The sequence below is a fragment of the Anopheles arabiensis genome, chromosome 3, assembly GCF_016920715.1.
Source record: "Anopheles arabiensis isolate DONGOLA chromosome 3, AaraD3, whole genome shotgun sequence".
NCBI classification, from domain to species: Eukaryota; Metazoa; Arthropoda; class Insecta; order Diptera; family Culicidae; genus Anopheles; species Anopheles arabiensis.
The window spans coordinates 43,772,298-43,798,804 of record NC_053518.1 but is presented as its reverse complement, the minus strand read 5'-3'; the positions used below and the strand labels follow the sequence as shown (position 1 = coordinate 43,798,804).

The following is a 26,507-nucleotide window of genomic DNA, read 5'->3' as shown; positions in this document are numbered from 1 at the left end:
AACGATTTCTCAAATCCTACACATTGGTCATGGATTCCGCGAGATGTACGCTATTGCAGAAGGCTGTTTTAAGTTAATGTCAAGGAACTGCGTAAACTTGTGTTTTGCTTTCATTATTCTTTAACTACTTCAATGTTACTATTCGAAAGAGAGAGATAGAGAGCGAGATAGAGAGAGTGAGAGGGAAAGAGAAAGGGAAAGAGAAAGATGGTGGAACTTTATTCAAGAGCAATAGTCTAAAAAGTTAAACGGTAAAAATTTGTTCGCTTGTTGTAATACGATTAATACGCTAGTAAACTTTTTGTGGCACATGTTGAAGCATAATTGTTGTTTTTTTTTGTTCTGTTCAGAAACGCATAGCGGCAAAATTTGAAATAGCTGTACTAACATTACAGTATTGCTTTGGTTTTATTGTTACTTGATCAATGTTTGGTAAGTAGTTGATCCGCAATATTTTTCTGTTAAGTTTATGAATCTTATTTAATTTCACTAGAAATGCATAGCTTTCCGAAACCCAAGTAAAGTCTTTGGTGAAATAGTATTACGCGGGTTTGCTTTTGTTGTTACTTTGTTGTTCGTATAGTAAGGCACTTTGAAAAAAACATTTCATTTTATATTACAAGACGGAAACATTCCAAGCGCTTATGCACACTTTTACGTCCGTTGTTTCTTTGTTTTCATTTATAGTTCGATTAAATCTGTTTCACTGACTAATTTAAAGGAATGGCTATACTATATCGTAAATGGTAAATTGGGTTTTACTATTAATTTGGTTAATATTTTATCACAATAGTGTAACTGTAAATTTCACTCTATGCTTTGTTATTCCCATAACTCTAAAATGTACATATTCATTTGAGAAACCGAGTTGTGTCTTACTAGACAGAGTTGACGGTGGAAACAGAAGCTGAAAATGTTATTCAAAAAAAGCATAGAACACAAACGAAATAAAAATTCGAGCGGACAAAAAAAACCGAAACAACAGAGAAATCGACAATCAAAATAAACAACGCAATGAATAAAAAAATAAACAAAAGAAGCATTTTCTGATTTAAAAAACCTTTTATTTCATTTTCGACAAAATCAAGACAAAACATAATTTTCTAAAAATTTTGTACTGCAGCGCATAACGAAAATCATTGTCTTTGAACTCTCTCGTGAACCGGAGACGGGGGTCGTCGCTTCCGTTTTTCACGTAGTGTGTGTCGTCTTTTGCCTCACATTTATCGCTTCACTGCCCGACTGCTTATTCTAGAGGGTCTTGGCTTATACTAGACGGCTTATCTGCGGCACACTAAAAACTGAGAAATCTTCTTACAACGGTACATAATAATAATAGTAATCAAAAGACTCGCCTAAGAACTATGGCTTAATAATAAATAAGTAAGAGCGTAAAACTTAACCGAGAAAACTTTACACCGTGTAACGAGATGTCTTCTTACATACTTATGTGGGGGGGGGGGGGGGGGGCAATAATCTACAGCATTCTGTCGCCAGTGTCATAAATTAATAAGTGTTTGCTTGTGTGATTTATTTCCAGCATTTGTTGCGTTACCGTAGTTTATAATCTAAAATATTTTATTGCCTCATTTTCTTAGTAATTGAAGCAGTTGGGTAGGGTTGGTCTTGAAATCAGTTGCTCTGCTTTCGTGTTTCGTAATTAAACAAATTCATCTTTAATCCTTTTGAGAGCTCATTGCCGGCCTAACATTAACACGAACAGGCGCTTCTTTTTTTTTGACTAAAAACTCAAACTTCAACATAAACGAGCATAAATGCGTAACTGTAACGGACGTCCGAAATTTCTCCCAAAACAATAGACTTTTTCGTCTTGTTGAACGAATAACATTTTGTGTTGTTCATCATTCCTGCTCTGATCTTTTGCATCGCATCAGTCAACAGAACAGCAGAAAATGGCAATAGAAAAAGGTATAACGGATGGTGTAATAAACAAATGGTTTCAATATTTAGAAGTAGAATTGCATGCAAAGGAACGCCCTCTAAGAGGCATAAGAGGTTACGAAATATTAAAGTAATTAAAGAAAACAAAACAAATCAACACGGAAAAACACGCGCACACACAAACACACAAACACACTATGTGAGTAGGTTACGGGTAGTGTTGGCCCCGGTGAAACTAGTTATGTTTTGTAGGAAAAGTTTTTTAAATAAATAAATAGACGAGTAATAGAGAGTGACTTACACTTAGGCATCCGATAGGAATTTAGCAAAAAAAAAAAAACAGTAGAATGTATAGGTATAGGCAATAAATAGATGGCGTAAAAGCTAAATAGGTTCCTACATTAAAATAACTAGAAAAGGAATCGTATGAGAAGGTAGAGTAAACTAAACGTTTGAGACAGTTGTCATAAAAGCGCTCACAGAGTTGGAGCGGGATTGAGAATCGATGTGAATTGAATAGGATAGTCCCTTCCGTTTGGAACTAAAGAAGAGGAATTGCTGTTTGATGCTTGTGGAATGAAGAAACATTCTGCAAACTTTATGTACATTTTCATACTTTTTGTTTCAAATTTTTCCATCCCCAATGATCGATGGCATGACGCACACAAATCTGTACCGTTTTGTTCGAACTTTAAGCAACGTCGTTTTGCACCAGAAAATAGTCTCAACTACCGGGCGTGTTACTGTTCGTCTCTCGAATTCTTACAGCTAAAGGTACGTAACAGGCATGTGTAAAAGGTGTAACGGCGTGCTAGTAATTGAGATTGTTGCTGTATTGCCGTGTTCAGCTGCTCGTTTTTTTTCTTCGAGTGGACGTTTCAGACGTACCCTGCGAAAGTGTGGGTAGTATTTAATTATTTCACGAAAACCGCACGAAAGGGATCCACACTTTGCGTGAGAGCGTTCGTGAGCGAGAGCACCGCGTGTTCTGCAAGCCAAGCGCGCGTGTATGCAATTTTTACAGCACATATACAGGGTATGTACAATATCCGTTGTTCATTCACGCCGATCGGGCATCAATAAATTAATCTTAATCCTAACTTAAGCGACAACTTAACAGCTTAACAGACAAATCGGGACGCGTACGTTCAAATAAATTACACATGCACAAACACATGCACTACAATAGAGGGGTTTTTTTACCGATAAAACCATACACTCAAATGGCGCGTTTCGAGAAAGTACAAGACACACAAGACGACGACACAGGATGTAAGTAAGTCTGAAATGTACGGAGTTTCGAACAGAAGACAACATCGAGAAGGGAAAATAACGCCTACAACTAAGCGTGCGCGATCGCAACGCTTTAAAGGAAAGGATGTAAACGCTACCAAAACGTCACAGTAGTGTAAACGTACCAAACTAGTTTCGAACACGCGCTTAAACTGCTAATAAATGCCCTGTGAGGAACGTTCACGTCGCTGCCTGTTTTTCCTCACTTGTTTTCTTCTTCTTTTTTTCTTCGTTTCTGCTGTTTGCATTACCGGTTTGGGGTTATTTTTTGCACCAAGCAGTATTAAGTTTTCTAATTTTTAGTTTATCTAGCCTTTGTGTGCTCTATATTCGCATTTTTCTTACATCTGAGATCTCTTGTTCGTTTTCCTTTCCTTGGCTCTTCAGCAGGTGTTTGTAGGAGTTTGTTTCGTGTATCGTTCGCTAGCACTCATCGCCATTTCACTCGTTTGACTGCCCTACTAAGTGGTGTTTTGTTTTCATTTGTTTTGCATTGTCTTTTACCTTTTTTTGTTCGTTATAAAACTCATATTTATATTGCATTGTCTTGTTGCCTTCTTGGGGCTTTGTTTTAAAAAGGGTTTCGTGTACTATTCTTTGCTACGCGCGCTCAACCATGACTCATCCCTGATGTGTGCGTTAAAAAGAAACATCTCTTTCGAAGGATGTGTTTGTTTACAAATATCTTCTTCGTCTCTGTGTACCTGACACTGTCTACCACTGTGCTTCACAACGAGTTCTACGCGAGCTCCGCACCATGGGATACTTTCTTACGTTCGCTGTGGAGTGTTCAGTTTTGTTTCTTTTCACTAGCTGTAAATTTGGCACATTTATAGTTAGAATCGTTTACGATTGTGTTTTGCTGTCAGTTTGATTGTATTGCACCGTTGAGGCTGCTTTTTTGTGTTTGTAAGAGCGAAACTGTATTCAAGTGTTACCGCCCACCGTCTGAAGGTGTTGCAAAAATTCAATTTGTGCTGTATTAGTGTTTCTAGCTACTGTAGTCATTCAGCTTGACAGTATAACAGCAGTGGGTGGTGTGATTGGGAACAGGGTGATAGCATTATAGGTTGAAACAGGGAACCGTGTTTTGTTCACATTGCTCGAAGAATTGAAAAGCTTGGGAGAGGCAACCAAAAAAACATACGTTTGAAAGAAACATATACACTTTGGATAGATGCCAAGAAACGAATGTCTTCCTTTCTTTGGTCAGTTGCAGTGTTGCCAAAGTGTTTAAAGCTTCTGTTGCTTGCGATTGAAACGCACGCGAGTGCGACATTTCGTTGCTTAAAGTGTCTTTTACCGAAAAACGTGAACGTTTGGTGCTGCTAAAAGCGAATCAACTCGGGACGCTCGTCCACTATCACACGCGCAGGTCTCACTGCTGGACGGTGAACGGTGCTCCCACATGCGGTTGCTGGTAGTTTTCGCTTCCTTTAGCCCCCGCCGTCACGCAGGAAATAGCGCCTATGCGCTAACGACAGTCCGCAATCTGGCCAGTGGTTGTGTGTTTCCCAGACCCGCGCTAAGAAGTGCGCATCCGGCCCCGGGTATGAGCCGAACGTGTCAGAAGTGGCGCAACCGGTCACAAGTGGTGATTCCTCATCGAACGCTGGGCAATAAATCATTCGCACCGGAGCAGGCCGTGGGAGACAGCTGAAATGTAAACATCGTCTGAAACAATCCTTCCACCACCCAAAACCCGGGTCCAGCAGGGAACAGGTATCCATTGGTAGTACCCCCTCCTCGAAACGGGAAGATTCTTTGCTTCGTCATCTTCAGCAGCGGCAAAGTGGCAGGCGGCAAGTGGTTCCAGTGAAACTAGATCATTTCCAACAGCCAAACGGGCCCACCTGAAACGCTGTCATCTCCAACCAAATGAGCGAGCGTGTCTTGCTGCTGCTGCTTCTGCTGCCGGGGGTAAGACACCGCGCAAACGAACACGTTGCGTGCCGCAGCGCAAGGAACCAAACGGTCAAGTGTTGCGCATAAATAGTACCTTGCCCTCGGGGGCCCCCAAGATGTCAGCCGGCAGACGAACACGCGGCGACGAATCGTTCCACGCAACGAATCAACGGGAACATAATCAGCCGATTATCGGCAGAGCGTATCATTAGCGATCTGCAGTACCGCCACCCTCCCGGCACACAACCGGAAATGGGTTATAAAATCCACGATCGGCGAGCGTCGGCTAAATGGCGGGCGGGCTCTAAAGCAGATTGGTAAATAATTGGCGCATTGGCTTCTGCAATGGAGTTAGGAGCTAGTGCTCTGGTCGCCAGAATTCCCATACCGTCATCCTTTAGCAGATGACGCCAAACGCTCTTCGTGGGGTACCTTTTTCGTCCATTTCCCAGTGGAAAGTGCCAGCAGTGTCCATTTAGAGAGAGAAAACAAAAACTGCTGACACGATGGCACATCGTCCCAGGCAAAATGGGCGCTCACTTTTTTGTTGTTGCCTCCGCTAAAATTCAGCTTTCAAAAGGCTTTTTCGAAAGCATCAGCACCAACACACACACACACGGTGATGCCAGCCAGTAAACGCACCGGTGGCGTTCTCGGGCGTTGCGGACAAAAGTGCACAATAAACGGTTTAGTGCGCTCGGCGGTCGCAAATCATGCCCTAAAACAATCACGAAACTCCCCAATCTTGGACCTAACCTAAGCCATCGTTTTCTCTCCCTGTCTCTCTTGCAGAGCGTCCTGATGGGGCGCGACGCCAAAAATGCAATTTCCTTACCGACATCCGACCGACCGGGGTTTCGGGGTGGACCGTGTACGACGACAGCCGTCGTCCTGGCAACGTCCCAGCACATCAGCGTCGTCCATTTGTTCCTCCCCCCCCTCCTGCGTAGTTCGGGAAATTCGTAGCGCATCGTTGGCAACTCCCGATCCCGGAGTAATTACGGGAAAAGTAAGAACATTTATTCACCTCCGCATGCACAGCTTGCCGTGCGTGAGCTAACTCTTCGACTAGATCCCCCCTAACCTCCCGCGTTTGTGCTTGCCACATCAAATGTGCACCGGGGGAATAAAAGCAAACTGACTTCCTGACTGTCACACGCAGAGCACAGAGTGGATGGTTTTGGAAAATGTTTGGAGCTATGGCACGAGAGCACAAGCCCAAGCGAATTTCGCGGATCATTTTCGTCCGCAACTAGCGGCGCCGCGAGCGATGAAAGGAAATGCCGATGCCCTGGGTACAGCCAGCGTGTGTAGGGCAAAATCGCTGATCGCACAGTACTTCCGGCTACGATGGCTAGCGAACAAAAACCCACGGGGAGGTTGGCGTCATCATAATGCACTTTCGCTCTGAACGCTCTGCTTCTTGTACGTAGGGAACACCCGCCCGGAACCACCTCCTGGCTCCAGTCATATCTCTCGCTTCCCGGTGTGAGCTTTTTGCCTGGAAAGTCATAATTCACTCGCCTTTTTTGCAACAGCAAGTAACGAAGCGTTAGGGAAGCGGAGGGGGCTGCTGCTTTGTGAAGCAAAAGGGTGTTTTGTTTCATTCAGGAGCGAGTTGGGAGTGAGAAAAACTCCTTGCTCGCTTGCTGGTTGGAAGTTCCCTGCCTGGCAGGCGTTGTACGTATGAGAGCGAGTGTCCTTTACAGGGAGTTTTTTTTCTCGTACCGTAATGCTCTGCTGCCCTAACTGTCCACCCTCAATCGGGGTGGAATCTGCAAGAGGAGCACAGATCAGGGCGGGCGAAACTACAGTAAAGGGATAGTTCATACGGGTTCGTCCCTTGGCTGTATCCACTTTACAGCGTACTTGCGCCAAGGTTCGCATCGCATGCCGGCTTTTGCTCTAGCGTCCTTTCGTGTGCTTTTCAATATGCTGGGGGAGTGGTGCCGGCGGCAAAGGACCGTTATTTAGCGCGCACACACACGCTCGTGAGGTAAGGGGGCCAAGGGGGTGTGACAGGGAGTAAAAATGAAATTGTTTCACAAAGCCCTTACACCACCCTCCGCCACAGGATCAGGTCTCAGTGCCGTGCGGGCCAAATTTATACTGCAACCGGGTTGGGTGGTGCAATGCAGATTGCGGCTGTTAGCTGTTGGGTGCGCTATATCTTTTTCTCTCTCACACACACACACACACAAACACACACACATGTATGCACTTACTGTCCGTGGTTGACCTTAGACTGGCACTGGTTATGCTGTGTGGCCATGGTGGTTTGTCACCGTTCCCGTCGGCGTCGTTCTTCTGGAACCTGGCCGGGGGCTGAGAGTCGAAAAGCTAAGCATGATGATAGGAGAGCATTACGCATGCATCAAATCGGGGATCAGATTCCTGCAAAAAAAAAAATAAGCATAGCTGATGCTTCGATGCTGCAACAAATAGCGTTCAGCACTGTTCCATGATCCCGTTGCATGATCCACCTACATTTAAATGCGCCTTCCCATTAGCATACACGATTACTTGTTAGTTTCATATCGACCGGCCGCCAACCCGCAAGGAGCTTCGCTTTGTCGTGTTCGCGTGGGCCTACTTCCTACAACTATGCTTTTGTCTGCAGTGAGGGCGGCAACTTTCAGCTCGCCCTGATGAAACTCCGGCACTAATTATGTCCATTACCGTCGACAGTTGCAGGCCAGATGGGAGGGCTTGACACGGCAATAGGGAGTGGAGAATGTTTTCCTTCCGCGTATTGTTTTGCGGGTGGAAAATGAAAATTGCAACCCGGCGCAGGCACGAAGGTTGCCGGCGTTTAAAAAACAAAAAAAAAAGGAGACGGACGAAAAGCGGAAACCCATATTGCAGTGCTTGGTTCAAGAAAATGTGCTTAAGAAATTGCACAAGCGGGACCAGATAAGGCGTAAGGAACAGGACGTGACAGACGGGGTGGTACTGCTGGAAGAGGGTTTAATATTCAATTTGCATGATTGAAAATTTAAATTAAGATCATGCGGTAGTTTTGAAGCCCAACTGAACCATTCCTGCAGCAGAGGGCGCGACACGGTAATGATTACGAAAAAAAGCCCCGAAGAGTTGCAAGAGGAATCGGTTGATGGGCGAGGAGTCGTTGGGGGTTTTTTGTGTGCTACTGCTGTAAGCGCGCTACTGAATGACCACGATGCGGTTCTATAGTTTCTAGCTTTGCTTTGTGCACTATGTGTTTTGGGTTAGGAATGGTCCCATTTCCATCAGGGCGGTGTAAGTTTTGTACCTACGTGCAATGCATGCTACGTGTTACATGAGCTAATGCTCTTTCCGTTGTTGGTAGCAACACTTACAAGATCGTTACTTACTTCGCTTCATAACAATCGGTGTAGAGAGATATTCTTTTTCCGTTCAACACTACTGTACTGAGCTTCTGTTCTATTCTGTTCTAAATGGACTACTTGTCTGGAGTGTTGGAGCTACGTATTCCACTCGGCTACAGGTTTGCAGGTTGCTGTGTAGTTCCCATATCGAATAAGGCACACGGGTTGTCATGCTTATTTTTAAGGCGTACTTTCTCTTCATTTCTTTGCTCACAAACGGTGCAACCTATTACTCTTTCTGCTTTGCTACAGTACTACCGATAGCTTTTTGGGAGTATTTTTGTGAAGATAATGTGTAACCTCGTTTGCTTGAACTCTATCTAACGAACCGAAATATCCAAAAGACATAGAGACGGGATGTGTGCCCGGGTTGATCTAGCATATAGACACTCTTTAACTACCTTTCGTTTGCAACGCTTTCAAGCAATGATATCCCCAACTGAGCATGAAATCATATTGAAACGATGTGTTGTTGAAATCTCTAGAATGAACGTTTTGTAAAGGGGGAATGATGAGCCTGATAGGGCGATACAACGAACTAAACATATAACAAAGCCATTACCTGCTGAGCTACCTTTTCCTGGCTTTGGGGACTATCAGTCACAACCATTGAGAGTCTAACATTTTGTAAAAACGCTTTGCTGCCAACTCTAGTGAGGCCATACCTGCCATCGGCAACGATACATACACACTAAGGGAAAGATATTATGAAACCATAATTCACACACACACACATGTCTAGCGAGGAACTAGCGTCTACACCGCTGGAACTACACGACCATAGTCAATCGAAGCGCGCGAGCCTGGATGTGTCGCGTGCATCTTTACGATTCAGTCTTTGCCTCAATGACGAACCCACCACCGACACCTCCAAAGCCGGACTCCTTCTTGATGGTACGGCCCGTGCTCATGCCCACCATCGGCAACAGTATCGGCTTCTGGTCCATCGACGGGCTGGTGCTGCCTCCGCTGGAGCCTCCTCCACTGCCGCCGCCTCGCTGCGATTCGTAGCGCGTGTGCGTGCGCATATGACGCGTGATCATGTCCCGGCGGCACGCCGCGTACGGACACTGTGGGCACTTGTAGGGCTTCTCGCCGGTGTGCGTCCGCTGATGGGTGGAGAGATGGTCCGAGCGGGAGAAGATTTGGCCACACACTTTGCACGAGTACGGCTTGACACCCGTGTGCAGACGCATGTGGCGCGTCAGCATGTCGGATCGGGCGAACGATCGTTGGCACACCTCGCACATGTAGGATTTGGTGATGTCGGTTGCCCCGGTGCGGCTCTTGTGCCGGGAGGCCATGTGTTTCGCGAGCCGGTCCTGTAGCGAGAACAGCTGACCGCACACCGGGCACATGTAGGCAACGTCCGATCCGGGCGGCATTTCTTCTACCACGGGCGAAACATTCAGATTGAAGCCGGGCGGGCCATGGCCGTTGAGATGCTCGAAAGCGGGCGACCGGCGGATGTCCGGCATGTCTTCCCGCTTCAGGAGCAGCTTCTGTCCGATCGAAACGGGCGGCAGAGGGGAGTCTGGCGGTGGGCTGTCGGCCAACTGCGGCTCCTCCTTGATCACAGTGGTGACGAGTAGACTAGGCGAGTCTAGCAGCGAGGGCGACTTCATGGACAAATCCAGCGGCTGCTCCTGCGGATCCTGCTGGCCACTGCTACTGCTGGCGTTGCTGCTTCGACTGCTGGACGTCGGTGGACGTTGCGATGCTCGCCCCGAATGGCTCGACTTCTTTTTCTTGGGTGGATTCAGCTGAGTTTGTTGCTGCTGTTGTTGCTGCTGCTGCTGCTGCTGCTGCTGTTGTTGCTGCTGCTGGAGCTGCTGAAGCTGCAGATCGGAGTCGGAATGGCTACGCTGACGCGCAAACTCTTGGTAGAGCAGCTTGGTCGGTTCGGGGAGATAGTTGAACAGGGCGAGCGGGTTGAAGTACTGAAGCTGCTTGTACAGGTACTGCTGATCCTCCTGCTTGATCTGTGACGGCTGCAGTGGCAACGCCGGTTGCTGCGGGGAAGCATCCAGCTTGGTTTGACGGGGAAGCTGCGAGGGCGACGGCAGTTGTTGATCCTGAGGTAGTGCATGCTGCTGGTGAGTGGCCCGCTGCTGCAGCGGGTTGTTCTCGTCCACTTCGCTCAATCGCAGTGGGCTGATGCTGATGCGAGGGCTTGCAGAGTATGGGAACACGTCTTCGGCCGAATCTTCCGCGCTCGAGCGCGAATCGGTACACTTGACCTTGAAGTTTTGCGCCTCTCCGACGTTGTTGTTGTTGTGGTTCACCACCGTACCGCTACCGTTGTGCAGCTTGTCCAGCACGGCCGACAGTCGTTTCCGCTTGTGCTTCTTCTGCTCCGAGCGGAACAGATTGTTGTTGGCTGCTGCGGGCAGGTTGTTGTTGTTCTCGTGGCCATCGTTTGAAGCTGGGCGGGACCGTGAAGCAACCTGCTCATCGCCGGATTGGTCCTGCAGCTGCTGCTGTTGATGCTGCTGCTGCTGCTGTTGGTGCTGCTGCTGCTGCTGGTGCTGTTGATGCTGCTGTTCCAGAGCAGCCGCTGCCGCCTGGTACAGGTAGTACGCGTGTGGACGACCCGTTTGGATGTGCCCCATTGGGTCATAACCGCCATCCGCCATAGTCATTAGGTCTGTCGTTCTGTGATAGTGCCGGTGGATCAAGAAACTACCAAGGGCATCGATCTGCAACGAAAGAGAAAAGGTAGGTAGGAATTAGTTAGTAACGTTGAAAAGGTGCGACTGCGTGGAGGAAGCCATCGATAAATGGTCGCTGAGCGATCATCATTATCGGCCGATTAGATCGAACATTCTCATTAGGTTGATTGTTTCGTCTTCTTCTGCCGGCTCGTGGCGCACATATTGGAAAAGCAGGACAAATTAAGGGCCCATAAAAAGTTATTCCTAAGCCTGGATGATCAGTCAACCGATCGGGGCAGTTTGGGGAAAAAAATAATTTTGATTTTGTTATGAAAAGAAAAACAAAAAAAAAAATACAAAAGCTGGGAACTCTCCAGTGATTGAAAGAGCGCCTAACAAAACGCACCATTACCAAACACCTAGCACAAACGATGCCGCCTGTCCGTCTGGTGATGGTAGTGGTGGAAGCGTTTCTAGCTTTCGAACAGTTTCGATGCGACTTTTATTGTCTATCGAACTCACGTCGGGGTGGTAAATTAGAGAATTAGGCCAATATTTTAATTGTGGGAATTTAAATAATTAAGTTATTCTAGTTCCCGGCATCCCGGCAGGTGGCAGGTACAGGTTTTTGTCTCAGTTGCTGGATAAGAAGCAAGGCAGCCAGTGTGGTCGTCAATCAGACTCGAGACTGTTGGAGAAACTGGTACCGCGTTTTAATGGCGGTTCGGGAAGAAACACGATGATGTAGGAGGAACTGTTCACGATAAAAGAAATCGTGATAAACGCCGATGATTGGACGGGAGGGAAAGGAATCCGGTTAATTAAGTGAGAAAAGTATGACTTTTCTCTGATCGTGAGGTGGTTGCACTAAGCATCGGAATCAGTGGACGAATTATCTACGTATGTGGAATTGGTAATCGCATTTTGTTGTAAATCAGCTCCAGACATTGGAAGAAGAGTCAGAAGGAAGATTATCACAGTTCACACCAAAATACCGAGCGAACATCGATCACCACTTAAACGTTAGATTAAATGCACATGTCTAGACGTACAAACATAAATACATTCTACAAAGCCAGCTTAATGCAGAGTCACTTTTCACAAATGTTACACCTACAGCATGGAAACATAAACATTGGTGAGGAAGTCAAAAAGGTCCACCAAACATGCACACACACAACAACGTAAGTTCGGTATTCATTCGACTCAATGGTACTTTAATGTTTCCTCTTAAACGCTCGCCTTCTCTCTTCATTCTGCTTGCGCAAATAACTTGTGCTTACATTTCCATTCCAAATTGCAACAGGTATTTTACTCCCACACTAGCAAATTGTTTCCCATCCATACCAAACAAGCTAGACAACACGATTCTGCTTCGTTAATATACACAAAAAACTTATTCTCACTCGTCCAGAGTTCAATAGAATCTTTTTTTTAAGATTCTGCTTCATCACTTCGACGCCACGATAGAGCAATATGTTTGCATCTCCTTGATTTGTTCCGCAAAGTATGAAACGCTTTTGGGAAACATTTAATGGTTAAATATTATCATAAGAGGCTTTATCATGGTTATGTGTTTGTACTTCACGATTACACTTGACTCCGTGGCTTTCAGGTGGCCATGGCTGCAGGTCAAGCTCCACCATTACCGTTGTAGAGGGTGAAGAGCCAATAGAACCGCGTCTTTAACGTCGTGGTTGGCACATAACCATAATTTAGGCGCCATCCTTTATAGGCTCTCGTAAATGGTGGTAAGCGCGGATGATATCGTCTGCGATCTTGAGCATACATGTTATATTCATACATTCAAATCGAGTTATTGTACCACGTGAGTGTATATATATGTGTGTGTGTGTAAGTGGCAAGGTTTCATAATTATGGTCGATCATATATATTTGGAAAACGTGATCGTATTCTTCTTTTCTCTGTGATAATAATGACTTTGGTATAGTTCTTAGACGGATTCATTCGAGTACCTTTCACCTGTAGTACTGTGTACACACATAGCCATGTGTGAAACCTACCAACAAAAGGGAGTGAATTGACCGATAAGATGAAAACAAAGCGGTTGAGCATGCAACACGGAACACTTCGACGACAGCTGTTGGTGTGAAAGCAACGATCAAACATGGAGCACTTGTTCCAAGACAGAGACGGAGAAAATTGATGCCGATTGCCGTAAGGCTCCATCATTTTCTTCCGCTTGTTCGGTGGCTTGTTTCATCTTCATTTCGCTACTCCTGGCTATCCCCATTTTTTATGCTTTCTTTCTTGTTTGGGTGGTGTGGGAGGCAGATAACCGCTTCTCATGAAAGCATGAAAAGGTACGGCGTGAGTATGTGTCTGTTTTTTGTGTAGGACATTGGCGTTCTTCTACCCTCCGACCAAACGATACTGCGTTGGGATGCCGCCAAGGTCTCCAAAAATAATAATAATAAGCACGCAACGGAGTAGGAGTAGGGAGAAAAGCATACAAATTCGTAGCTGTCGATGCTGGCGTTGATAAAGTGGGCAAAACCACTTCGAACGCATTGTCTCGCTTGGCGGCAACGAACGGCTTTCGCGTCGCTGCAATGACCGTCAGGCTGGTCCGCGAACGACAGGTTGATGTACCGCAGTCGACCCTTGGGCAATGGATGGTAGGCTGGGACGGGGAATCATCGGAACCGCTAGAGATAATTACACGTTCATACACGCATCGCGGCCGCAGTGCCCGGCAGCCATGGCAAGGATCGCAACAACGACACAGGGTTTGTTCCTTTTGCCACTCCCACCTCATCTTCGCCAGAGCCCACGGTGAGGTATCATAATGCTTTTTGATAAACGATGCGACGGTGTTTGCAAAAAGAAGGTGACGGTTCAGGCACAGTGAGCTGGCCGAAGAGAAAGAAAGACTAGCCCAGCAGAATAGAAGGGTGCAGAGCGTGTATGGTCTCGATCAACCAGAAGCATCTCATTTTCGGAGGCTTCACATGGCTCGGTTCGACAGCAAATCACTTTACTGACTCTTGATCGAACTCTCAGCGCCGTAACCGTCTGACATTCACTTGCCTGAACAAATGGCCCCTTGATTTCTGGGGATCATTCTGCTTCGGTGTGGTGGCGATTGTAATTTTCTCTCCCCTTGCTTTGCAGTTCCATCCTCCTTCGTTGGTGACGATGATGTATGCTGAAATTTTTTTTTTCCTTTTTGCAATCACAACAGAAGCACTGGATGAGCTCAACTATCATCGTATGCTGACCTGATGATGGCAACGATGCACACGTGCAACGATTTTTATTGTGTGTCTCCCGGCGATTGGCTCGGGATGAATAATGACTGCAGTGGGTTGTGATTTTGAGCGATTGGCACAAAAAGGACTCGATGAAGGTGCAGGAGAGACTGTTAAGGCTGGATCATGTAGCCAAGGATTAGCTGCTGTATGACGTGAATGTTTGTCAATGCAGTACTTGGTTTAGATAAATTCGTTTTAGATTTATGGTTGCGATGTTCTACCGTTGGAAAGTGCAAGCCTAGTGCGCAAATTTGGATAATATCACATCAATATTGGTTTAAATTAACAGGGTTGTATAAATCTATATGGCATGATGGAAGATAGCAATAAATGGACAGTTTTTACTTATACAAAAATTGTATTGATTTTATAAAACGAATTTAAATAATACAACTATCATACCTTGCTTACACAACTGTCTCCACTATGCAAAAATTGAATGGTTTGCCAAGAAATTTGTTCACATTTGCATTTGACACGATGCCAAATGACAGTATAAGAAATCTCGTTGTAAAGAAAAACGCTAAACAGGAAAAGAGTAAACAAAACAAAAAGTGCAAACAAACCCGGAGGCGTTCCCCAGGAAAGGAAGTATATGTGTCAGCAGCAATAGGAAAAAAAGTAATAAATAAAAACAAACCAAATGTTGGTGTGCGTTAGAGCGTGGCGTCGATGCAAAAGAACACATAGTACAAGCATGATAAAAAGGTTTTGTCTAGATCGCGAAAACCCATGACCGTAAGGTGGTGGTGTGCAAACAATAGTAAAAGCATGGAGAGAAAAAAAGAGTAGAAACTGGAAAATCGTTCAACCCGAACGACGGCGTCACAGCGTGGTCAATTGGGGCAACAAAGGGCAAACAGATAAAGTTGGCGATACTGCTTAAAGCATAGATTCCGAAGCTTAATGCTGCCCGTGATGCTGGGAGCAGAAAATGAGCAAGAACAGTGGTCAATTTCTTGTTTGGAAACTAAATCGAGTTGATCTTTAAAAATACGGAACCAAAAAAAGTAGCAGCTCACAGAAGTAAAATGTTATAAAACATGAACAATATTTCGTATCGAAAATGTTTAACTATGTACAAAAAGCAGGAGCGAGAGCGAGTGTTGAGTTCGTTGCGGTTGTGTCAGATGAGCAACCGGGTTCAGCTGCTGTAATACTTTCGTGCCGAAATGCTAAAGTTGGTGGACATTCAGTAGGGTGTAACAGAGTCGTCTCAATTTATCATTCCCGGGGGACCATTTGCATTTTGATTTATACTGTACCGGAGAGTGTCTCGGCACTGGTCGTAAGCCTAAAGCGGATGATGGGCAGCAAGATTTAGTTCTCCTTTCTGTCTTTTGGTTATAAGTGATGCTATCGACTCTTTTTTTTGCTGCTTAGCACCGCTGGGCCACAGTTTTCAAGTTTCGTGTTACACTTTTTCTCCTGATACTGTGTTTTACATAGATACACTGAACATGAGCGGGTCGAAAGATAATGACAACTCTTTAGCGAAACAATTTATGTATTCTAATACGCCCAGCATTTTTTTGTTGCATTATTAAGCGTCAAAACTTGAGTAGACCGAAATTAACTGAAGTCGCTTTTATTGTTTGGAAGCGTGGCACACTTTATGTGGTGTGTTTTCTTCTTCTGACCCAGGAATAAATAAATACATTCGCCATCTTCATCATCCGAATCGGGACCGGCCGTGGGTGACCATGCGCCTCCATTTAATGAAATTGGTTGATGGGTAAGGAGACGGAGGGAAGGATCTGAGCCGTGGAGCAAATGAGCTCGGACAAAATAGCTTCCAAAAAACTTGAACCCAGCAGTGCGAGCTCAAGGGTTGGAGCGTACGACCAAGAAGGGTAATGCTGTTGACAGGCAAAGTTGAATGTTAAGGACGATATATTTTTAATTTTATTGCTTTCGCTTTCGCTAGGCTAGTTTTTGGCAAAGGAACACACTCCGGCCCGATTGCTGCGTTGGATCCAACGGCCAGATAATCAGTCGTGCGAAATGGCGAACGGTTTTGGGCGGGGAAGGGGAAACAGATTATAGCACCAGCAGGCAGTAGAGATTTTCCCCATCTCCTCCAAGCAGTGCGCAGCCCATTCCGGCCCCGAGGCGTGGACAACCGTTTGGCACCAAGTTTCTCGTGGGTTGTCGCAAACTTTCTCGACCGACACTTTAAGAGCACGCCTGTCACAAAGCCTGTCAGTCTTGGCCAGTCGGCTGGGTATGATTTATATCTGACCATTTTGCACGCTCGGGCTGCGTACAAGCGATTTTCCATTCTAGCGAACAGAAGCGTGATGGGGGCCAAACGGAGTTTGGCGCTTACTTTAGATCTGGCAAGAGTTAATTCGCCGGTGCAGCATGATTCAACTGATAGCAGTTTTAATTAATAAACGTCAGGATTTGATTTGTTTTGATAAATGTGGTTTTTATATACAAAAGGCTTAAATAGGTATTGAACTGCATTAACTGCATGAAGTAGAATGGTTTGTGTTCGTGTCCTCGTTAGTTATCACCCAACACAGTAAAAGCTGTTAGCCCAATAAATCAAATACCATCCTCGAAAGCCAAACTTCATTCTGCAATAATACGTACTGCACTGCTCGTTAGCGAGGTTTTATTTCAAACTCATCAATGAGTAAAAAAACTGATGCTCAGAGGATCATCAAAGCAAGTTATAGCTTGATGGTTTCGTTTTGCAGTAAACACAAAAAATGACAACAGCAAAAAAAACCCGGAGACGGAAAAGTTTTGTCTTAAAACGCAGTTCAATAAGAAGTAGCACCTTCATGCAGTAATAAAAATCAAATACGAGAGTGTAAATTATTCATCGATTGATTCGTTATCGATATAAAATGTGCAACGTAATCGTAAAATTTATTGAAAATAAATTCTCCTTCATCGTCCCGTCGCTGGGTGGCTGCGAGCATATGTTGATATGCAGAGGTTTGTCAGATGCCGCAATGACTGCGATCGTTGACATAAAATCACGTTTACTCGTCGTCCACACCCTTCCAGATGGGGACACGATATTTTAGTTGACAATTCTCTTTTCACCCTCTCTCTCGCGCGCGGTGTTTAACCACGTACTCTCGATTGGGTTTTATTCTTTATTACTTAACAACGGGCGCAAATACAAGTGGCAATCGGAGTCCCGTTTTCGACGTAACCAATTGCCTGTGTTCGATAGCGTATACATATTTCAAGGATATATAAAAGGTAGTACCCACAGTTGGCGGGGTGCAACCGAATCCCTCATCATAGCCCGCTTACACCGCTCTTCCAAACCGGGTGAATGTGAAAATAACACTACAATCGCGGAATCCGTACTGCTTTCGTTTTGGTGAGTGTGAGCTGGCACCATCGGCCAGGCAACGGACGCGAAAATTGCAGCAGCGCAATGCAGACAATATGATATCAATAAGAGAAGATGAGTTTGCTTACGGAGGAGATCGCACGAAGCAGGAAGGGAGATAATTTTCAGCACACTCACATACGCGCTCCTTTCGCGCTGGAGCTGGAGGAGTACAATGGAAGGAACAAAGCAAGGAAAACAAAAAAAAAATACAGTGGCTGGCCCTTAAATGATGTACCGTGTGGGGCAACCACGGTATGATGCCACGAGCAAGTGCAAAAGGATGTAGCTCCTGTGTGCGAGAGGCCCCGCTCTCCGCTCCTCCGCCAACCAGGACTACCACCGCCACGACATGCGGGGGGATGGACGTCGTCTTTCGAAAGGGCGCCGTGACCGTCGCAGTGGCAGCAGCACCGAAAGATAAAAGCATAAAACATAAAACAATAAATAAAAATATTTGCTTCTTGTCATCCCTTTGCCCGCGCACGCCACCGTGGTACACACGTACATTCATATGTGGCTGGTTTATTGTCCTCTCCCTTTGCCTGGGCTTTACATCGTGGGCACTTTTGTTTTGTTTTGCTATGTTTTTTTTTTGGTTGCTCAATCCATGTCTTGCTTTGTGAGAAGTGTTTGGTTGATTTTTTTTTGTCGTTTCTCGTTTTTGTTTCGGTGCTACCATTTGTTTCTCGGTCGTTTCTTGGCGTTAAAAGTCGAGCAACGTTATGCACTTGCTGACCTTAGGGGCAGCGGTTAGGTGCTGCACAATGCCAAAATGCCGAGCGATTCAACTTTAAAATCATTGTATCATTGCGGAATGGGAAGGGAATTTCGGTGTAATAAGTGTATGTGGCTGGATGCGAAATGAGAAATCGGAAAACAGGGCGGAGCGACAGAAGTGGAGCAAGGGGGCGTTGCTGTGGTTGGAAAGGAAGGCCAAACGCTGGTACGATGTGATGACAGGTGTGGGAGCAAAATGGGTTGCTGATATTATATAAGATGCAATCTAATTTTTCTCGAAACTCGAACTGGAAAAACCTTAACATTAACTCTAACTCGATCAGTTTGGCATTACACTACATACAAGATAAACTAAATTTACAATATTTTTTTTTTCAAGTAAGTCCTTAACAAATAAATAAAGGGTAAGCATTAGTATTGGTGCATTGTTGCATCTCAACACAATTACTAACCATTACGACAACTATGCCACTCATTACTGCTCTTGCGCTTCCGCACACTAGGACGGGACTAGCACTGCAGCTGATTGTACGCGTTGTTCGGGCATCGTTCGTTAGCGCCATCGAAGTGTCAGTCAAATTCTAACAAGCTAACATCTGTCCGCAGGCCGAGATAGGCAGTTTAGTTGGCCCGCACGTTACCCCGCACTGCTGGTGCGCATCCTTTCGAGCGCAACGAAACGTGGTAGTCGTTGAACTGGCCCGTGTGATAGACGATGCACGCTGCTGTTGGCAGCGAAGACGAGCCGGCGAGGCGCGTTGGACAAGTATTAACTACCTTTTACATGGACCACGAGGGCGTATTGGGTGCAGGTTTCGTTTTTCAGCGTTTGTTTCAATCAGTCTAGGATGTTTCAAATGTCAAAAGACTTAATTTCCTTCAACATCGCAGCTTGGGGGGCTTAATTGATCATCAAGACGTTCAAGCAGTTTCCCTGCCGGACTTCGTGGCCGCATCTCCCAGCCGCGAGAGCCCAACCGGGCCCAACCGGATGGCAAAAGTCTTATCTGCTAATCCCCGAGACAGGAGGAAATGTTCCATTACAGTGTTGAGTAGCGCAAAATAGCGACCACAGCCAAGCGTGTGCAGGCGAGGCGAACCATCAGGTCAGGTCACCTCGCTGCATCGATTCGGCAAAACGGGCAGGAATGGGTAAACATCATGTGCGCGGGAAAGGTTGGGTGGTGGTTAGGGCACAGTCTGGTGTAGCGTTCTGCGTGTTCGAAATTAATTAATGACGAGATGAGATTATTCATGTGGCAAGTGCAATTAGTATGCACGCTAGATTCAATTTGCGTCCTCGTCACCGTGCCAAACGGTTGAGGGTGGGGATCGGTCCCGCGCATTCTCGGGCATCCACGACAAGCCGAAACATACACCGTAGAGGTATCTGTGCACTACGCAGATGCACTACATGGTTGAGTGCAGTGTGGGGGACGTATGCGGGAGTAGCTTTCGTAGCTGTTCTGTCTAGGTAATCATCATCGTCTGCATCGTCGTCGTCGTTGTCGTCGTCGTCTCTCAGCGACCGGAGTGACGCAGATTAATTCTGGCAAACCAATTTCTCACATGTTTCCCACAGGATCTTTCACCTACCGTGGCGGATCATCTCCCACAACCGGAGCAGACTATCTGGGCAAAGAGCGGGGCATGATGTATGGGAGAGGATCGAATGTCAGCAGACGATGAGTCACGATGATTCACGCAGCACATGATGATCAGCCCTGGCCAACGATGCCTCGTTGTTCGTCCGGATCCAATCGCTGCCCATTAGGGCAGGGAGGGGGAAGACAATTTAGAGACAAGATCGGGCGGCGGACAGGTTGCGCAGAAATTCCGGCGCAGAAAATCGCACCGCTTTGTCTTTTGTCGTACGGACTGCGTCGGTGGAATTTGGTATCACAAGTCAGTGAACCTGTTGGTGCGCCGAAATTTGTCGAAGCGCAAGCGGTTCCGTTTCAACAGAACGTACCCGGTAGAGTGCCATGGAATGATGCAGCTCATTTTACCCGAGACGGTCACCCATTGCTGGTCTTTTGTGTTTGCAATCGCGCACTGCTATTATTGGCCACGAGGCAGCATCCCTATTTCCTTGGCAAATGAAGTGTGCAACTCAAAGAGAGTCACGGCACAAACTGGTTGATATTCCCTGTGGTTTCCTTAGCTAAGATGTGCGAGGAACATGCCTTTTTTTATAAACATTGTAAGTCTTTCAAATAAATTTGCTAATTCCATCAAGTCATTTCAATTGAAAAACTGGAAAATGCCAACTGGAAATTGTTTCAGCACCAAGATCTTGGGACACATAACACGCAAACAGCCTGTCACTGATTGTCTACATGAGCCATGAGAGAACCGTGTAACTAATATGCGAATGAAACACACTGCGGGCGTTGCAAGCAGATACATTACGAATATTCCAAACATGACAACAGTGCAGGCTGCTGCAGCAAATAAAACAAAGCAAACGTTAAACGCAAGAAAACTCGAAGGGAGCGAGAACGAATGCAAAGGACAAACGAATGCCAAGACGAGCAGCGACGGATTCTGAAAACAAAAGCAAAACAGAACACAAAATCACGAAGAAGACAGATAACGAGGGGCATGTAGCAGAGAGCTGAACGAGTTGAAACAGGTGCAACTGGCGGTGGTACAAATTATGTTTTATTATAAAACTGCACAGATATTGCAGGCAGCCCAGCCAGACAGCCCGCAATGTACTCGGCCTTCTGGTCTGTCTCTGTGCCTGTGTCTGTCTGTGTCCCTCTGCCAGTGGTTGTAACCGAAAGCGGAAAGTGCAAACAAAAAGCAGCACAAAAAGAGCTGCAGTCTGTAGAAACCGCCAGAATGCATACTCCACCCTCTGCTGGCATCGTGGGGCCATCATCGGTGAGTACATTGCACATGTAGCATCCGTGAGCTGCAATGCCAACACCGAGAGATGTTCGGTGGGCCGGTCTCCCTAGGTTTGACGGCATCTTTGCGCGTTTTTTGTGCTAGTGTGTGTACATTCAAAAGATGAATGTCACTTGCGTCGACATTCGCAGCTGGTGTGGGTTCCGATTGATGGAGGTGATACCGTTCTTACATTGGAGTTGTGGGAGACTGTCTGTATAAGTCTTGTGGATGGGTTATTAGGGAAGTTCTAATATGAAACAGACATCTGGGTGGCATTGTACGGACACGACTAATTAAATCGTACTAGTATTTTATAGAATTCTACTATTTTAAGCCAAAATAAAACAATAAATCAAAAACAGTTTCAAAAAAGTCAGATGATACTAAGCATACACTTTTGTCATAGTGTGAATGAACTTAACCCGTTGAAATTCTGAGATATCAAGTAGCTTAAACAAGTTAGTTCTAGTACCTAAGTTAAACAAGTCATAATAATCGCAGATCATCGTTCCGATCCTCTGACGCGAAAGGGAAATAAACTCAAAACATATAATCAAACCATTAAACAAAAACAAAACATTGCTCTATTGAACCATATATAAGACAGACCGTCACAAGAAACTAAGAAATTTACTAGCATCAAGAGGTTGGTATCGCGACTGATCGTCTCTGAGCAGAATTATTTGCATGAAAAGCGATCGTAAGACGCATCACAGCAGCTTGCAAGGTATGTGTGAGGGAGCGATTGTGGAGCTGGTGGATAGAAAATAGCACAACACAAATGCTAAATATGTTCAACACCTCCAAATAAGTCAATAAACTCTTCGCGTTGAGTTAAACGGAAAAAGAGCCTGACTTAGGCTGGATGATCATGTTGGGCCGGCTGTGGAAATAGGGAAAGAGCTGTGGAATTCGGAATTCAATCGTCACCATCGCCACCGCCGCCGCCAACACACACGTAGCAGTGAAGATACAAATGCAGTTTGTGTGTTTGTGTGTGTTGGAGCGTATGTGTGCAATGGCTTTCCTCCTATGATCGGCATCGGGACAAGTAACAATTACACCGATTCATGCGCAAACGCGACACGGCTGGATCGGGAGAATCGTTTGCTTCGCGAATCTGTCTAAATTTAACCATTATCGGAACCGATTAATGCCAATAAATCTAATGGAAGATCGTTAATCTTCCCTTCCCTCTTCTCTCGGGCAGTCGGCAGGCGAACGACGCATTCCACCGTACACTGCACAGCAAGGCGAAGGAGGAAACTGCAAAAAAGGCGTCTCCATTCGAGGGAGTCTGTTTCGCGACTTTTCTTTTAACTCAAGTTGCAAACTAAGTGGAGCCGGAAAAGGGATCATCTTGGCAGCCGGGAGCATTGGGAGTATAGCCAATAGACACACTTTTTCTTGTGAAATAGAGCTAAGCAAACGGTGGAAAAAAGGACAGTATAAGACCTTCCTGAGAAGAAATGCTAGCCGGTGGACGATGAATGCGACAGTTTTTGCTGATTTTGGATTGGGTTCTTGTTTCACTGCCAACAGACACACACATGGACGATGGTGTAGTGAGGTTTCATACATCAATAAATTAACGCTCCGTTAGCAAGGAAAACGCCCGCCCGCGACTGTTGCAATTCGTTTGCCGAACAGTTCCAAGCTAATGGCGAATTAAAGAGAAGCAGATAAGATGTTAATTGTAGGTAGTTATTTAGAAAATACAATCACCAATTGATAAGTTTTGTTTTTTGAAGTTATTAGGTTTGCAGGGTTGATTGCAACAAATCTTACAGTGCCGCATTTATAGGCTAGTTTATGGGCAGCTCTGCATCAAAAATGCATTGGTGCACTCAAATAAAGCCTCAATATCCGTATGACTGTATGGTATGCAATGCTTCGAGGTGTTACAAGCCACATGCTATTCATTCGCAAAGCCGATATGCGATTGATCATCCCGTGCCGGAACCGAGGAATTGAAAGTCGTTGAGATGATGGCACTGCGGGCGCAGGGATACACACGGGAGTGCACAAAAATGCATGCAAATTTATTATTGTTTTGTCAGTGTCCCCACTCCCACCAGACCAAAACCGTGGCCATTCACTATCAAGGGTTGGTCGTATTTTTCCCCTTTCAACTGAATGCTGAACGACAATCCTCTGCAGCCGGGTCAGTGGTAACACGGGCACTGTCGGAGCAGAAAACGACACCGGGTAGGAAAGTAAAATAAACATGCAAGGGAGAGAAAAAAACATACAGACACACAACGCCAAACGGATCCGACGAGGGCTTCAGTAGTACTCCTCTTCGGAATTTGCAATCGGCTCTAAACCATGCTCGGGCACAAGGCACAAGGCCCCATGGGACCGATTTCATCAGGTGCAGCACAACACCGTCGTTTACCATTAGACGACTGCAGATGCACCGGTCTCTCCATGCACACTGGGGCACACAATCTCTAGCCCCGGCTGCACACGACACACACACCAGGCGCGCGCGCGCGTGGTGGGCCAACAAAAAGGGGCACGCCATCGAACGACACCACCACTCGGTGAATGGTATTTTAATAATTGGCTGGCTGAGGGAAAAGATGGAATTGTTTTGTTTAGCAGCCGCTAGCTTGCTTCGTGCGCACACGCTTCCTTGGCAGTGGTGGTGGTGGTGCACACTGGTTGGCCGCAGAATCGGAAAACTGCATCTATCGATGGGTGGGTGTGCAGCGCGCATCGGCGACGACTTCCGAAGTGCATGTGCATATTTGCTCCGACGCCGTTGCAGTCGGGACCGTGATCTACACCTTTGATTTACACCAATGAAGAATTTTGTTCAGCAAAAGGCAAGGCAAGGCGAACTTAGCGACTTAGACAAACAATAAAGACTCCGGAACGGATGCAAAAAATTGAACGAAAAACAAAACAACGCACACACAAAAAAAAACCCATTTGCAACGCCAACTCTGCAGCCGTACTCAAGCAGTTCTGTGTGCTAATGGGTTTTGTGGTGAAGTAAATTGCTGGCTGCACCCGCAATGCGCCCGGCCAGCTTACCGGAAAACCGAGATGCACCGCGCACGCACCATGGGGTGGGGGGTAAATATTTAGATAAACGATCAGTAATGGCAAATAGAAATCGCCAATGTTTAAACAAGACCATTCCGGTGCTGCGCTTTTTGCACTACCGCCAACGAAGATTGATGTAACAAAAAACAAATCATTCCAGTTGGCAGAGGGGAAGGAGAGCGGTTTGCATTGTGATAGAGTATGATCCTTACTTCATACGGACCACAGTGACTTGGGGAGAAGAGTATGTACATTTAAAGACAAGGCAACGTGCAGCGATAGAGTACGGCACACGGTCACACCTTCTGCGGGTAATGCGGCTTATGACCCAAAACATGCATCCAGCGCTGTCTTCTCATGTCTCCGCTGAGAGCTGTTTATTTAATGCTCATCTAACCATGACCCTGGGGTGTCATTTCAAGACTTCAAGAAGATGTGACAACAAATGTGACCATAACCAAAATTAAATTTGGCAGTCTCAAAATCCTTTCACTATGCGAACCAAGAGCAAGATTGATGAGGCATCGATTTTTTTCTTCTAAAAAAAAAGACACCCTTCAAACTCTTACCGAAAAAATCCATTTCCGCTCCTTTCGCGGCTGATGATCTTGTACATCCCCACCGTTCACGCGAAGATTATTTCAACATAACACCCTCATGGAGAGCGCTCGATGATTGATCGATGATACACATTGTGGTTTGGGACGGCGAGATCGCCACCTGACCTCCGTGGCAAGGTTTTTTGTGGCATGCAGAGCATGCACTTGGCAAAAATAACCAAATAAACTTTCGGATCGAATCAAGTGACTGCAAGAGCCCAACGTTTCGACAGGCCCCTGCTGCAAGAAGGCCGCAGCACAGGTTTCGACATTTGATGACTCCCTGTGCGCGCGTCTGTGACGTGGATTACGCTCATCCAGTGTTCGATGACTCAAAAGCTCACGGGGGTCACAAGAACACCACACCTGTTCTGCGAGTATGGCAGGGCTCATGGCTAAATCTCTATGACCCCCGGTGGCGGCGGCGACGGCACCGAGACCCCGTGGGACACGCTGGGCCCCTTTCGGACTCTTCGGGCAGGTTCAAACGCGATGAGAAATATCCGCTCGCAAATGACCCAGAGCAAAGGAGCGAAACTCACCAAGCGAGCGAACGATTTACGAGCGGATTATAAAAGCTTACAGCCAAATTAGCGTCGTCATAAAAGCCCGCTAATCCGGCTACGATGATTGCGGTGAGTTGGGGAGGGCAGTAGAGGTTCGGAGTAGTTGGAGTGTTTGCATGGAAGCGCTTGGACGCGGCGAGACCGATGCTTCTGCCCTTGTGTATTATGCTTACGAGTCGGTTACGACCCGGCGTTAGCGAGACGGGATATAGCGAAAGGTATGCGCTCATTTGCGGGCGCGTTTGGATCGTGCACCATCCATCCTAGACGTTTGTTGACTGATTGAGAGCCCTGCCTGGTGGTCAACACCTTGGTCAAATTAATCATTTGACGTTTAAATACAATAATTTCTTCCTCAGCCAAGAGAGCCGCCCAAACAGTAATCGGGGGGCGTCATTGCTTTGGTGCTGTTCGTTTTGGTATACCATTAGCCTTCGACTGTGCGCTGGATGTACACCCTCTTCCCCCTGTGTGTTCCGTGTGGTGCATGATTGATAATCGACGCTTGATTTGGATGACTTCGTTGGCCCCAAACAAAGGCACCCTCTGCGCCCTGTGCGCAGCTCATACGTGTGGTGATCGATGTTGATCGAGAAGTGCTCTTGCCGAGCATAACGGAGGTTGAAGGTAATCCGGCACACGGGTGTACACAGGGCCATTGCAGACAATGGACGATGGGTTCCCGCTTCACAGGAGAGAAGTTCATAATCCTGCACTCATGGTGTTCGTACACTCGTTCGTCACCACCGGAAGGCAATCCAGGGGACGCGTTAGCTCAGTAGCTGCAAATGAGCTTAGTTGTTGTTGCCCAACACGGTCAACGCCGTAACAAACGGCTCCCGGAGGGACCGGCCAACGTGCTCGGGCACTGCCGCCGGTACTTTCCGGGATGAT

The 26,507-nt window shown here is 46.3% G+C and overlaps 1 protein-coding gene across 1 annotated transcript in view; it reads right to left on the bottom strand.

Moving 5' to 3' along the window:
- Nucleotides 1–1,027: 1,027 nt before the first annotated feature.
- LOC120902275 (zinc finger protein 263-like) overlaps nt 1,028–26,507 on the bottom strand; it is a 74,923-nt gene continuing 49,443 nt past the window's right edge. The window contains exon 2 of the mRNA XM_040310886.1: nt 1,028–11,167. Within this exon, the coding sequence (XP_040166820.1) occupies nt 9,293–11,167 (1,875 nt within the window). The 3' untranslated portion in view covers nt 1,028–9,292. The remainder of the gene's footprint in view (nt 11,168–26,507) is intronic.